This window comes from Seriola dumerili, unplaced genomic scaffold, assembly GCF_002260705.1.
Source record: "Seriola dumerili isolate Sdu_G_001 unplaced genomic scaffold, Sdu_1.0 BDQW01000478.1, whole genome shotgun sequence".
NCBI classification, from domain to species: Eukaryota; Metazoa; Chordata; class Actinopteri; order Carangiformes; family Carangidae; genus Seriola; species Seriola dumerili.
This window is the reverse complement of record NW_019174733.1, coordinates 4,138,581-4,152,209: the sequence shown is the minus strand read 5'-3', so window position 1 is coordinate 4,152,209 and position 13,629 is coordinate 4,138,581. Positions and strand designations below refer to the sequence as shown.

The following is a 13,629-nucleotide window of genomic DNA, read 5'->3' as shown; positions in this document are numbered from 1 at the left end:
TATAAATATGAATTTATTTGTGTTTATGAAGATTGACAACAAAAGACATAAATGACAATACATAAAAGATGCATTTACTTTTTAATAGACATGGCATAAAAAGCTACTGAGGCCAAATAAAGGACAGTTTCATGAGGAGGCACACAAAAGTGAGCAGTCAGGCGTAGGTGTAAGTTTTTCTTTTGTTTGTTTGAACGATATCTGCTGCAATTTACATACATTTTATCTGCTACAACCAGAGCCTGTACGCTACGCTGTTCACTTTTTTCCTCTTTTAGATTTCCCACTTTTTTTGGAGTATTTGGCTTCCAGGTCAGACAGGAAACTGTTAAAGTTGTTCTCTCTGGACTGCTGTCTTTGCTGGAATATAAGAAACAAGGGACAGTTATTGAGAAGAAAAACAAACAACCCGCTGTCAATTACAGACATGTGTATATGCATTTGTTACCTTGAGCATCATCACAAGACTGTCATCCTCATCGCCAAGCCCCATCTCTTTCTGCATTTCTTCTGCTTCTTGTCGCTCTCTGTCAGCCTGGAAGGTCAAATGCAATCACATTACTGGACAAAGCTGAAAGACATTAGAGCCAAGTGCTTTGTGTGTAGATACTGTGTATGAGCGTACGCTTGACTGGTGCAGGTATACATCTCCTCACTGCCTCATGCTATATTTACATTTGAATCAATAGAGTAATCTTGTTACTGAACAATATAAGGTGTTAAGGTTTTAGTGCCACTAACAATCACATGAGAGAAAATTGTGAAAAATAAATTTTGTCGCTTCACACCCTCTTCCTACGAGACCTCTTCTTCTTTTCAGTCTCCTGAGTAAACGCTGGGAACGCTGTGACCTCTCCGCTCTCGATGGCAGCCTGGATGATGCTGCAGAGCCTGGGCTCGTCTTCCTGGGAGCAGCACAGAGCCGAGGCTGTGATGGCGTCCATATCTCCCTGGTGCTGCACATACAGCTGGATCACATCCTGCTGCTCTTCATCAGAGCCCTTATATTTCTTCTCAAATTCAAGGATGTCCTGCACTGTAATCTAGGACATGGATGCAGAGGCAGAGCAGGTTGTCAAGACAAATAAAAGGTGTGTGACAGTTGCTTGTCAAGGCTGTAAAATGATGTACATGTGTAGTTTTATGACACTACAACAGATAAAACTAGCAGAAAAATATTATGTTTGTGTCAATCCACTGTTAACCTGTGTACATTTCACATTTGTTTTATCATGCAATAACTCAATAACCTTGATCCCCATTTATAGTACTGTATATCATCTAACATAAAATCCCCAGAAAAACACAAACAGTGAAGACAAAGAAATACGTTTGGCTCATTATTGAGTCACATTAGTTAAAAAAAAAGAAAAGAAAACTCCTGTTGTGCTCTGATACCTTAGGGAAGAGCAGCCTCCAGTAGTCTTCCCAGCAGCGGTCTTGGCTCAGGGTGTCAGACTCTTCATCCACCACTCCCTGCTCATCATAAACAGCCCTCTGCTCCTTATCGCTCAGCACCGCATACAGCTTCCCCAACACCTGGAGGGGGAAAGAGTCAGGTGAGAATCAATTTTTCACACATCTGCATCGCTCACTGATGTGGAGATACTGCACCAATGGTGCACTGAGGGCATTAGTTATCATCAGCTTTTAAAAGCTGCATATATGTTATGTTTAGGTGACAATATATACTGTGGTACATTAGAAATTAGTCAATGGCCAAATTTTGCCATGTCTTTTTTTATACAAATTTTTTTAAAGAAAAAAAACGTTGATCCACATCTATGGTTGTGTTAGCACATTATGGGCAGTGCTGTCATCTATCAGCAATTTTTACCTCGCAATAGCAGATAAACGAGATTGCCGCCTCAGTGCTATCTGTCGGGTATTTAATTCATTGGACACACCAAAAGTCACAGATATTTCCATCTGGTTATTTGATCTATACAGTTTCTCAGTTGTTTTTAAAGAAAATGTAGCATACCACAATATACAGTATAATATGTCAATATTGTGATATGAAATTACTATTAAAATTACAAAAGATGTTATCCATATGACCTTTCTGATTTTTATTTGGTTTAGAGCTGAAACAATCAGCTGATAAGCTGATCAACAGAAAAATAATAAATACTTGCAGCTTTCATCCAAAATGCCCATAATCATGGGCTTTGGCTGATTTATTAGTGGGAAAACAATGTTCAAAAACATCTCTGCATTCCTACAAATGTCACAAATGCAGAATCAGTAGTGGAAAGTAACTAAGTACATTTACTTAAGTACTTAAGTACAATTTTGAGGAACTTGCACTTAAACTGAGTATTTCTTACTTTATACTTTGAGTCTGTTGCATTTCAACGGTAAGTATTGTACTTTATACTGATATATAGTTCTTCGTTATTTATTACTTATTGTTACATATAATAATCTTAGAAAATGTAATTTAGTAGGAGCCATACCTCCTTTATATACAGTCAGGTGACTATAAGGTAGTTAAAACCAGTTCAACATAAACAGTAAAATGCTACATGCTTAATTTATGCCTCAGTTATCTAATATGTCACATAGAATAATATATCACTGACAGCGGCCATTTTTGTGCAGAATGAGTTTTTTTTTTACCATTGATACCACGAGCACTCTGCTGATAATAGGACTTCTGTACATTTACTTCAGTAGCACAAGTGCAGCACTTTTACTTGTAATGGAGTATGTTACACTAGTGTAATGGTACTTTTAAGTGTGTGCGCTGCTTGACAGCTTACCTGAAATTTCTCTGTGGCCAGCGGGTCTTCGGGAGCCCGGTCAGGATGGACTTTCAGCGACACTTTGTAGTAACTCCTCCGGATCTCTGCCTCGGTCGCCTCTTTCTTGATGCCCAGCACCTCGTACAGGTTTGAGGTCTTGAAGAGCTCTTGGCACTTCTCGAGGAAACCCATTTTGACCGAAGTACGTTGATTAGAGTTTTTGTCCGGTGATGTATTTTTTCTCAAGCGTCTAGAAGACGTTTTAACAACCGAATTTAGTGGTTTATTATCCAGAACTCTCGTGTTTTGCTTTCTCTGTGTTGGTTTGGCGCGCTGGTCTGTTCCTGCACATCCGTACGTAGAGAGACGTGCTTACGTAACAAACAAAGACGGCGTCTTATTGGTTCCCAGTATTGAATACGTCGGACTATGTAATGAGGACTTCCTACGACGGATGTTATTTTCTTATTTTTTGAATTTAAAGATCCCAAGATCGATTTTATTGTAAATGCGATGATTGTAATGTAAGACAAAGAGAGTAGCTATTTGCACAATCACTTATACATCTTTGAAAACACTTAAAAATCAATCTGCCTTTAATATAGCTTATTGTAGTCATTAATTTACTGTATTTTATTTTATTCTTCTTTAATTTAGTTTTTGTTGTTCTTGTCATTTCTATTTTGCTTTTCCTTTCCATAAGACTTGATTGTAATTTCTCTCACAATGTTTATCACTTTTTTAAAAAAAAAATTATTCTTTATTATTACTTGATTAAAAAAAGGATTTGGGGGGAAAATAACTTTCAAAACTTTATTGTACAACAGATATAGAATTTGGTCTCTGGAAAAATCGAATTACTAAATTGTTTTGCAACGCTTCTCCATCTATTTTTTATTTACCAATCTTCTTTGAGATATATAGGTATAAGCATTTCTCTAGACTCTGGTAATGCTAATTCTGATTATTAATTGATAATAATAATTATTATGCTTCTTAAAAACCTGATCCTGACTCCATTTTAAACTCACACTCTTAATCCTAAACCTATGTTTAACTGAACTTAACTGAATATAGTTTAACACCTTACAGTGTCATTATAATCAGCTGCATTTCCTTTGACTTTATACTGATGCACTTTAACCACTGTCTTATGGGGCTTTATTCACTACTTAGTGAGTATGAATAAGTAATTACTTGGCAGCTGAAGGACAGATAATGAACTGATGAGGCAGGGCCACTCCAAGCCACAATCATTCAGTTTGGAACAATATTTTAGCAGTAATATTTTAACCTGAGTCTTTCTAATTCTAATAACGCCATTTAGACAGAAATGTCACAAATTAGTATGGCACTGAACTGTGCAAGGCCTCATCTATTACAGTAAAAGTGGTAGCTATCTGAAAACAATTTTTAGCAAGAAAATCTAATTTGACAGTCCAGCTTAAATACATGCATCACTCAGTCAAGAACATACAGATACCCTAGTATTTATTGGTGCGTTCGAAGCAGCACAAGAATACATCAAAGACAATGAGGCAAGTCACTAAGTATTTTTCACTGCTTCATGCGAAAGCAGAACACAACGATACACATTGACTTTGAACTAAGCATCTGTAAATTGCACCCATCTGTGTTTATAAGCCTGTACAATATGCAGCACTGCAGATATACACTGAAAACCCCCCTGTCTCAGATGTTATCCAATTATTGCCCCATCTGTTTCTGTTGCATATTTGGCACAGTCTCTGTTGTTGTTTTTGTATTGACTTTCTGTCATCACAAACCTCATCTGTCCTTTGTACTCAGACACAAAATAAGCACTTGGACAACTGGCACATCATCATCATGATCAACAATGAAAAACAAAATGACAAAAGCACGAGAGTTGTATTGTAAATGTTATGAACTTTTGCTGGTGTGCAGATCCTTCTCATATGCTTTCCATCCACTTGCATGTGTAATGCAAGTGGAGTTTGAATATAACCATTGCTCCTCCAGGGAAGATTTCTTTGTTATGATAACAGTCTCTCCACAACAGTCAAATGGCTTCGTTCTCATGGTCAGTCTTTACAGCATGTCCATGGCATTTTCCCTTAAACTGGGACAGTCTAAAAACCTCCTGCAGGGGGCGGCAGCTCAGCATTCCTTTCTGGTCTTCACCATCTTGCTGGCGTACTTGATAGGGATCCCCCAGCGTCTCATTAGATAGACATCAAACACATAGGCCATCCCTGGCTCCAGGCCCCCAATCACAGCCGTAGTGACGGCCCGCCGAGGATTCAGCTCCTGGAAATACTTGCAGAGAACCCTTTCGGTGTCAGAGCGGGACTCTGGTCCCAGACAGGGTGCAGTTAGAGCTGATACTCCCCCGGCCTCTGGTTCACGGTTTCCCAGCTTTCTGCGGTACACACAGTACAGACTTCTTTCTTCTGTTCCCATCCAGGCCAGTGTGACACTGTTGCAACCACGCAACCGGTTGAAAGATTTTATCTGCAAGGTGGAGGGCAGAGATGGGACCCCTCTGCGGTGGTAAGCTGAGGAGGTCTGCATTTTGACTGAAGCCATCAGACCTCCTGGCAGAGCTAGATCTGTAGCAGCAGGGATCTGGCTTGTGGTAGTTCCTTCTCTTTCTAAGTGGATAAGATAGGAAGGACTTCCCTGGAGCCAAATGTGCACTAAATCTCCCCCCACAGCCTGCGAGGTCAACACCTGACCTTTGCTGGACACAGTGACCTTGACCTTTTCACCCCCACCGCAGCTCTGCAAGGTAAGGAGGCCACTCTGCTGCCAGCCCCGAGGACGGAAAGTGAAGAACTGCTCTGAGTTAGAGCCTCTGTCGTGGAAGGTCACCCACCTCAGCTCCCCTTCTCTTAGCGTGATGATCGCCGGCCGAGCCTCCTCATGTGTCCGAGCAAATGTCCCCTTGTACGCCATGTTGGTCCCGTTCAGCCTGTCCATCACAAAGACGTCAAAGTAATACTGGGTGTCAGGCAGGAGCTCAGAGACAGTGCAAACACTCTCTGTCCCCTGACACACACACTGCAGATCAGCATACTCATCAGTGATGGAGGAAGTTGGACTCTGGGGTTCAGGATAAGTGTCCCACTGCTGCCACCACCACTCTTTCAAAATTGGCCACACTGTCACTCTCCTCCTCCTCTCTTTCTTTTCTTGTCTCTGGTCTTTCTCTTTCCTCATGCTCTCTCTGGCAGCACAAAGGCTGGGGTAGTTTTTCTGAGAGTTGACGAGGACGCAGTAATCATAACTTTTCTCTGCGTGTGGCAGGCTGGTAATGGAGGCGCTGGGCGGCCAACTGAGGGTGACACTGGTCATGCCTACTCCTAATGTGTGAACTCGAGGGTCAGCTGGGAGCAGGGGGAAGGTGCCTGAGGGCCCCAGGCCTTCGTGGAGGTACACTGTAGCTCTGGTGTTCTGCTGTTTGGAGCGCAGCCTCAGGATGTAGATGGAAGCATGTGGATGGGAGGGACCCCTGTAGGTGTCTACTACATTGCCGGTGAAGCTGTGTATTTTCTCCTCAGTCCCAGGACCTCGCCACCACACCTCAGGCATGCTCTTTTTGGTGCTCCCTGTGAAGAAAGGAAAAAAGAGAAGAAAACTCTGAGAATGGACTTTTCAGTGCAACCTGCAGTTATACTTTTGAAAGAAACATATTTGCATCTCTATAGATTCTGGATTTTTAAATTAGGAAGAATGATTAGGCCAGATGTTGATTTTACAAATTTTAACAAGTGAATTGAAGTTTTTTGTGGAAACTTCAGACAAACCAGACACAAATTATCATTAAAAGCAGAAAACTTTCATATGTTATAAAATATGTCTGGGGGGCTCTTTAATGATATCACAAAAGAATGAATCATCCTACACCAGGCTCTTAATTGCTCATCTTAAAGGAAGTATTTTTTTCATTATGGAAAAAACACATGAACTGTCTTGCCAAGAATTAGATGAGAAGATCAACACCACACTTGGAGGGAATTAATTTAGATTAGCATAAAAACTTGCTGGATTCTTGTCGTTACCATGAGGTTGTCAGGCTACCAGTGGACACCAATCCTGTCTCCTAGAAATTACATTTATATACAATGTCACTGGGAAAACAGTTTATTAATTGTAGTGTGGATGTGTGAGATGTGAACACAGTTCTGTAATGTAGAGCAGCATCATAATTGTGTACAAGTACACAAGGTATTTCATTTTTCAGATTTTGGGGGTTGAAGGACACATTGCATAAAGTACTTAAACAATAAACAAAGCTACCCAGCACACCAAACCTGGCTGTAATAAAAAAAAATACTGAGCAGCTAATGAATGAACAGTTAAATAAATAAAATGTCAACTGCCACTTCAAAATATGGTTGCCAGTATTTTCATTCATACCTAAAGTGTTTTCATTCTGAAGTACACACTCTTCACTTGAATGACGCAACTGGCAAATAAACACGAAAAAAACCCGTCACCACTCGTCTCCACTGTTCATCTCTGCTCCACATGAGAAATCGCTCCTCAAATGAGACCAAATGTTACAGAATCAAAGTGAATAATTCAGGCTGGCAATGGGGACCCATGAGCTCAGGGTCTGAATGATTCATGTGTCATTTTATAACTTCATAATGTTATTTTACCATGTAGGGGAGCTTGTTTAACCTGGAAAAAGAGCTCATGAAAAACTCCAAGACGTATTTTGGTATCCAGAAATCTGCGCCTGAAATTTGATCACTTTGAGCTTTACTTTACTGCCCCAACTTTAGTTTAAAACCACTACGTAATGTTGCTGTGCTGTGGTTCCTCCGAGTTTATCTGATTAGTTTGGTTTGCTAAGCACAAAATACTGCAGACTAAGAGCGCAGTTGGATTTTATTGTTTATTCAATGTTTGAATCAAGAGATGGCGGTCATTTTTATCTTTATGTGTGTGTGTTTTACGAGATTTTAAAATCCAAATCCTCATAGAAAATTTATGACAATATGACAGCCAGATATGATAACATTCACTGTCCGTGTCCCTGTCAGAGATAGTAGGTGATATTTAGAAAAATATATAGCTTCTTTCCATGCTTTGAACTTGAGCAAATGGAGAGAGCGTGCTGATAAGAAGATGTGGGGTAAAAAATAATATCTGTCTTAATCTGCCTGAGAATTTGTGATAAAGAAATTTGGTGACCATTAGGTGCTTTTCAAAATACAGGGGCCTCAGCAGTGATATTATAGAGTTAGTTTATTGTTCTATAAATGTGATAAAATGGTAGTAGTAAATTAAAGCTATGACCTCCAGGCTGCAAATATCCAAAGTCAAACAAATAATGCAAAAACTATCAGAAAATGTTTTCCTTTTTGTCATCCAACAGTTTGATAATCCTCACCTATGATATGTATTCCCAGTTCTGGCTATAAAGCTGTTCCAGAAAGTAAACTCTCTTCTACAAATACAAAGTTTAGTCAGATTAGAGTGTTTGTCCTCCTCTAATTCCCTATCTGTGATGTAGTGATGATAATATCTTATTAATTGTCTTGGCTTAGTCAGATGCAGTGGTGATCATCAGGGTGTCTGAAGGTGCAGGTTGTGGTCTTTTGGTCCACTCACACTGCGGACTCTTGAGGGGTTTGTCCTTCAGGGTGCGGGCAGCCAAGCTCCATTCGATGGGGAGGTCACAGGGGCTGATGGTCACCGACAGCGCCGGGGCCTTCTTCCTCAGTGTGAAGTATAGCCTGCGGAGAAACACCGGAGATAACTGCAAGAAGCTGTTTGATTCCTCACAGGGAAAGTCAAAAAGATAACATCCTGTTTCCATTCAGCTGCAAGGTGATGGATGAGAAGACAAGATATCTTCCGGCGCATACTGTGCAACATTCTTTCATTTTGCTGGATGATTCGCAGATACGGTGGGCTGGTTATAATTTTCTTTCCTAAAGCCTGGCAATTTCAACGTTGCAGCTGTTTCAAACATTTGCCAAATGCTGTCTTTCCATTTGCCTACATGCTGATCAGTCATTTGATAGCAGATCATGAGAGGTGACCTGGGCATCAGATGATAAGGCTGCATTGACAGCTTCAGATGGATATCTGCCTGTTTGCTGTAACTATCTGGGATCGTGCTTAGCATAGAAACTATTATGTCCCTCACTGTGATGTGATCAGATTCAAATAATCACTGTTCTTTAACTTTTAAGTCAATGTTAAGCTGTTTACAACCACAAAGATGCCTGAATAGAACACGTCTGTCTCTTTTAACCTAAACTGTTGTGTAAAATGTCATTTCTTCACAGTTAATTACCCTTCAAGAAAATGAAGTAAGTGCATGGCTATTTGTTAATAAATATTTGTTCTTCTTCCATACCGACACCATTATTCATGATTCTGTGCAGATGGTGGTTGTTTCCAAACAGATGTGCGACACTGTCATTCTCAAGGGCGCTTTGCGGCTTATTTAATAGAGTGATTAATTTCTGAATCAGTGTTTTCTCTCCATTATTTGCCGTGCGGTTCTGCATGACTGCACCGGTGGACAGACTGCGGCACACAGGGAGATTGCATTTCGCAATTTTCAGCTCCCAGTTTCAGAAAGGAAGCGCTGGCACTGTCGTGTCGGGTTCAGGCCAAATGGGCTTCACTTCCTCTCACTCTCTCTACAGTGGTGCTGGAATCAGCCACTGTCTCCAAAAAAAGGTGGTTGGGGGATGGCTGGTGACTTGTTATTGAAGTGGGAACAAGGGCAGAGCTGATGAGCAGGCCTCAAGATGTATTCACAGGTCTTCAATGAACTGCAAATGAGGACAAATCTATACTTTTTTTGTGTGAAGGAGTCATGTAGTGCCATGTTGAGTTTTACAAACTTATTTAATTTAGCACCAGAAGTCAGCAAAGCAAACTGTTTCGAGAATTTCCTGTTGGGATGATTTTTGCCGGCTCCGCTGGTTTGTTTTCATATCTCTGGATTTGAGGCTGCTGGTCAGACGGAACCAACCATTTGAAGACCTCGGACTCAGGTAAATTGTGGTAGGTATTATTCACTATTATCCGACTTTATATTGTCAAGAGTGGTCCCCAACCTTTTCTCACTCACAGGCCTGTCAGATGAGTACCCTGTCATCCTTTTTACCTTTTACTGACAGTTCATAAAGTATATTTTGAAGCTCTTGTACTTTTGTACCTCTGCTTCGGTGAAATTTTGACTGGATGACTTTTACTTGTAACAGAGTATTTCTACACTGTGATACAAGCTCTGGGTACTTTTTTCCATCATTGATCATGGTACATCATGGTCAGGTGTTACAGGTGACTGAGGTTAGTGTTTTTTTTGTTGTGTGTGTGTGTGTGTGTGTGTGTGTGTGTGTGTGTGTGTGTGTTCTTCCTAATTGGAAGTCACTAAACTAGACAATTAATCAACCACATGAAAAAATAATCAACAGATTAATCGATATTGAAAATAATCAGTGGTTGCAACTCTAATGGCAAAAAGCAGCCCACATAAATGCTTATTGCTTCATCCCCCTATCCCGTCTGTAACCCTACCTGCGAGTTCGTCCTTTGGGGAGGGTTATAGAGGTGATCTTTCCTTCTGGTAACCATGTGGTGGGGCGAAGTGGTACCTCATTCTCAGGTGCCAGAGATGAGTGCACCTGGGGCCACGATGAGCCACAAAGCAGCGCCAAGGCTGCGCTGAGACACCAGGACAGGGACATTAGTGCCATCGTGGGTTCTTGCTTTCCGTCTCTTTCACTCTTTGACTTTCCTCGGTCACCACGTCTTGGATGTCTCCCAGGCTCTGTAAACGCATGGTGGAAAGGTCAAGAACATCAATCAGAGCCCATCGGCAACACACACACACACACACACACACACACACACACACACACACTGTAATGCACTCAAACACACTTAGTTAAATTTCGACAGTACCATTCACACAGACACTAAAGAGCTGTAGCAGCTGATGATTCATTGATATGAAGAAACATCCTATCCTATTCAGACAGAATTATTCATGCAGGGGAAAAGAAATTGCCATGCTATATTACTCTGGGATGTGTGTGTAGCACAGCTTGACACTCACTGTAAAAAATCACCCATCGCACCACTTTTCAAAGTGTGAAGTGGGTTGCTAATATCACTCTGAAGTCGATGCCTTTACATCTACATTTCTATTTTTAGTTGGGGGAGTTCAAATGGGTCTGTTCTCCAAATATCTTTCATCATGGGTATTAACGCTACTTTATCAGGAGAAAGGGACGCCATACTGATGTGGGGAGAGGTACACAAACAACACCTGGAGGTGCTCTGATGCAGTCAAATCCAATCAGCATACATAAATGCAAAGCCTAACAAGAGGGACTTGTATCAGATTGTGTCTGTATCTCTCTTTCATCCTGTCTTTTATTTTATTTCTTTCACACTCTATTAGTGTTTCCCGTCTTTTTTCATGCATGTACTTGTATATGGGTGTGTGATTGTGTGTGTGGTTGTGATTTAATGATAATAAACAGAATAACTACAGGTCTCAGTGTTCTTCTTTCTCCCCAGAGAAAACACATTTGTTCAAAGTCACAGTCTTCACAAACACACTCCCCGCTTGCCTCTAACAAGGTGTATTATGTCAGTGCTGTGCCCTATAGATCAGATGACAATCACAGTGGAACCATGGAGGCGTCTACAGAAGGTACATCTGAGTCTTTTGGGCCCCGGGACGCTCTGAGATCCAAACTCGCAAACCGTTGCACAGCTACAAAGTCACACAGAGGCGCCTGCTCATTATCCTTGCACAGAAAGAGGGGAGTGAACGACCCATAAAGCTTTAACTGAGAGACATGCAGTGGGAGAGAGGCAGATTGAAATGGGAGGGAGGGAGGAAGGGGAGGCTGAGGAAGGGAGGGCTGTGGAAATGGAGAGCAAGAAGAGGAGGATGTTGGATCCTAGAGTAATTAGAGGGAAGGAGACAGAGAGTGAAAAAGAGGAGAAAGAAGAGAAGAGAGCTGGAATCAGAGAAAAAAAAAAACATTGCTATGCAAAATGGTTGCAATGAATTTGTTTCTGTGTTTTAGCCAGACACATGAAGCTGATTGGTGTTTACTTTAGCCCCCGTGTCGAATGGGTTCTAATGTGCCACATATTACCAGGCAGCAGCACAGTCTCGCAGACCCTAACCCCCCCCCGACTCCCCCTATTTCAAACTTGATAAAGATGAAGAAACAAAAAAGCTTGGCGGGCTTGTTTCTTCAAAATGCAACTGCTGATAAAATATGCATACAGCTCTTCAGCAAATTACGGCCAATTGAATTTTCATAAGGCAAAAGAGACTGGGTCTTACAGAGAGAGGGAGCTTAGTGAACTTAACTGCCGCCCTCAATAAATAAATACACACTCCCCTTTAAACACAGGAGCTCATGACTTTGATGGTCCCGCTCACTATCTGCTCAGCTTTTTTTTTCTTTTAGATGAGTTTCCTATGTCTGTTATGTTTATCCCAGACAGTCAACTGACTGCATTTTTTTGGATACTGTTTGGGTATTAATTAAGGATACTTCAACCCTGCTCTATTTCTTTCTCTTTCTTTCTCTGCCCTTCTTTTCCCGTCTGCTTTTCACTTCATTTGGCCGCCTTATTTAGAAGTTGATGCAGGCTCAGTTTCAGAGGGACAGGTTGAGTGCTGTGTGTTATCTGTCCGCACATTGTATTAGCTATCTTCTATCTCCCTGTGCTCTGGCAGGACCATCTGCCTTCTGTTATCTGCGGGCAGGGACAGATTAAATGGCATGGGGTGGTCCCTGCAGGATCCGTTGTCCCCCCAAACTACTGTGGGCAAAGAACTGGCCTGTGGTTCATGGTGGGGGTTGATGAGATGATGGCAGGGTAACATGCAATGACCACGGCACTTGATAGGATTTTACGGCTGATTTTCCACCATGCTGCATGTATATTCAAATATATTAACCCTTCTCCTGTCTTCCTTACTTTCAGTGTCCCTTTGTGCCTGCATCTCTCATTCTCCTGTTTCTCCCTCACACACTTTTATACAGTATCCTGCCCTTTCTTGATACATACTTTATGTCTACTCTCTCTCTGTGATCACTGCCCCACTGCACAGTCATACTTTTCTTTTTAAATGAGAAGGGAATTTTTGGTTGTCAGAGAGAATATACAGACACAGTGAGCGATAAAATACACAGGTAACAGATTAACACAGCCGTCAAACGTGCAAAAATGTGACACTGTCAAGATGAAAACCATCCTGCAACAAATGAAAAGTGCCGTGCATCAGTCTCGGCTTTTTAAAAACCCTCCAGAGACCAACACACGCTCTCACTCAAAAAAGAACTGATCCAAAGAAACAAGTTGCTGACTTACACATCCTGTTGAAATTTGAGATGCTGACGCACTCACACCGACACACACACACACACACACACACACACACACACACACACACACACACACACACACACACACACACACACACACACACACACACACACACATGCTCTGCAAGGAAAACAACAAGCATGCATGCATCCTTACCTTCTCTCAGTGCACGCTCTCCCTCTCCGGTGCAGGGAGTGAGGGATGGGATCAAATGAGAGAGGGAGTGAGGATGGAGGAGGAGGAGAGGGGGATGAGAGCCGGTTGCGAAGAGAGGAGGAGCGACAGCAGGTTGTTGTCGGGTGTTCCACTGACTCCTTCTCCCATGGGGTGCTGCTCACTCCCGACTTCAGGAGGTGTCTCTTCAGGGCTCAGGTGTCCCTTTAGGGCTGTCCCAGCTGCTGTGTGCCCTGGTGTGGTGCAAAGCTTCCCAGGCTCTCTCTCCTCACTCTTTCTCTCAGTCTCTCAGTCCTTCACATCTGGAGGCTTGTCCTGCTAAACACTGTGT

The 13,629-nt window shown here is 41.8% G+C and overlaps 2 protein-coding genes across 2 annotated transcripts; both read right to left on the bottom strand.

Annotated features, from left to right (window-relative positions):
* Positions 1–3: 3 nt before the first annotated feature.
* On the bottom strand, positions 4–3,091 carry dnajc9 (DnaJ heat shock protein family (Hsp40) member C9). Its single transcript, XM_022763853.1, has 5 exons — positions 2,766–3,091; positions 1,399–1,539; positions 789–1,043; positions 449–535; positions 4–360 (listed from the first exon to the last, which is right to left on the bottom strand). Exons 1-5 carry the CDS (start codon positions 2,937–2,939, stop codon positions 259–261), a joined length of 759 nt encoding a protein of 252 aa, XP_022619574.1. The 5' UTR covers positions 2,940–3,091; the 3' UTR covers positions 4–258.
* A 1,166-nt stretch (positions 3,092–4,257) lies between these two features.
* Positions 4,258–13,354, bottom strand: LOC111235314 (protein NDNF-like). The gene is made up of 4 exons (XM_022763732.1): positions 13,281–13,354; positions 10,281–10,533; positions 8,352–8,476; positions 4,258–6,337 (listed from the first exon to the last, which is right to left on the bottom strand). The coding sequence occupies exons 2-4, from the start codon at positions 10,457–10,459 to the stop codon at positions 4,887–4,889; spliced, it is 1,755 nt and encodes a 584-aa protein (XP_022619453.1). The 5' UTR covers positions 10,460–10,533; positions 13,281–13,354; the 3' UTR covers positions 4,258–4,886.
* Positions 13,355–13,629: the final 275 nt, after the last annotated feature.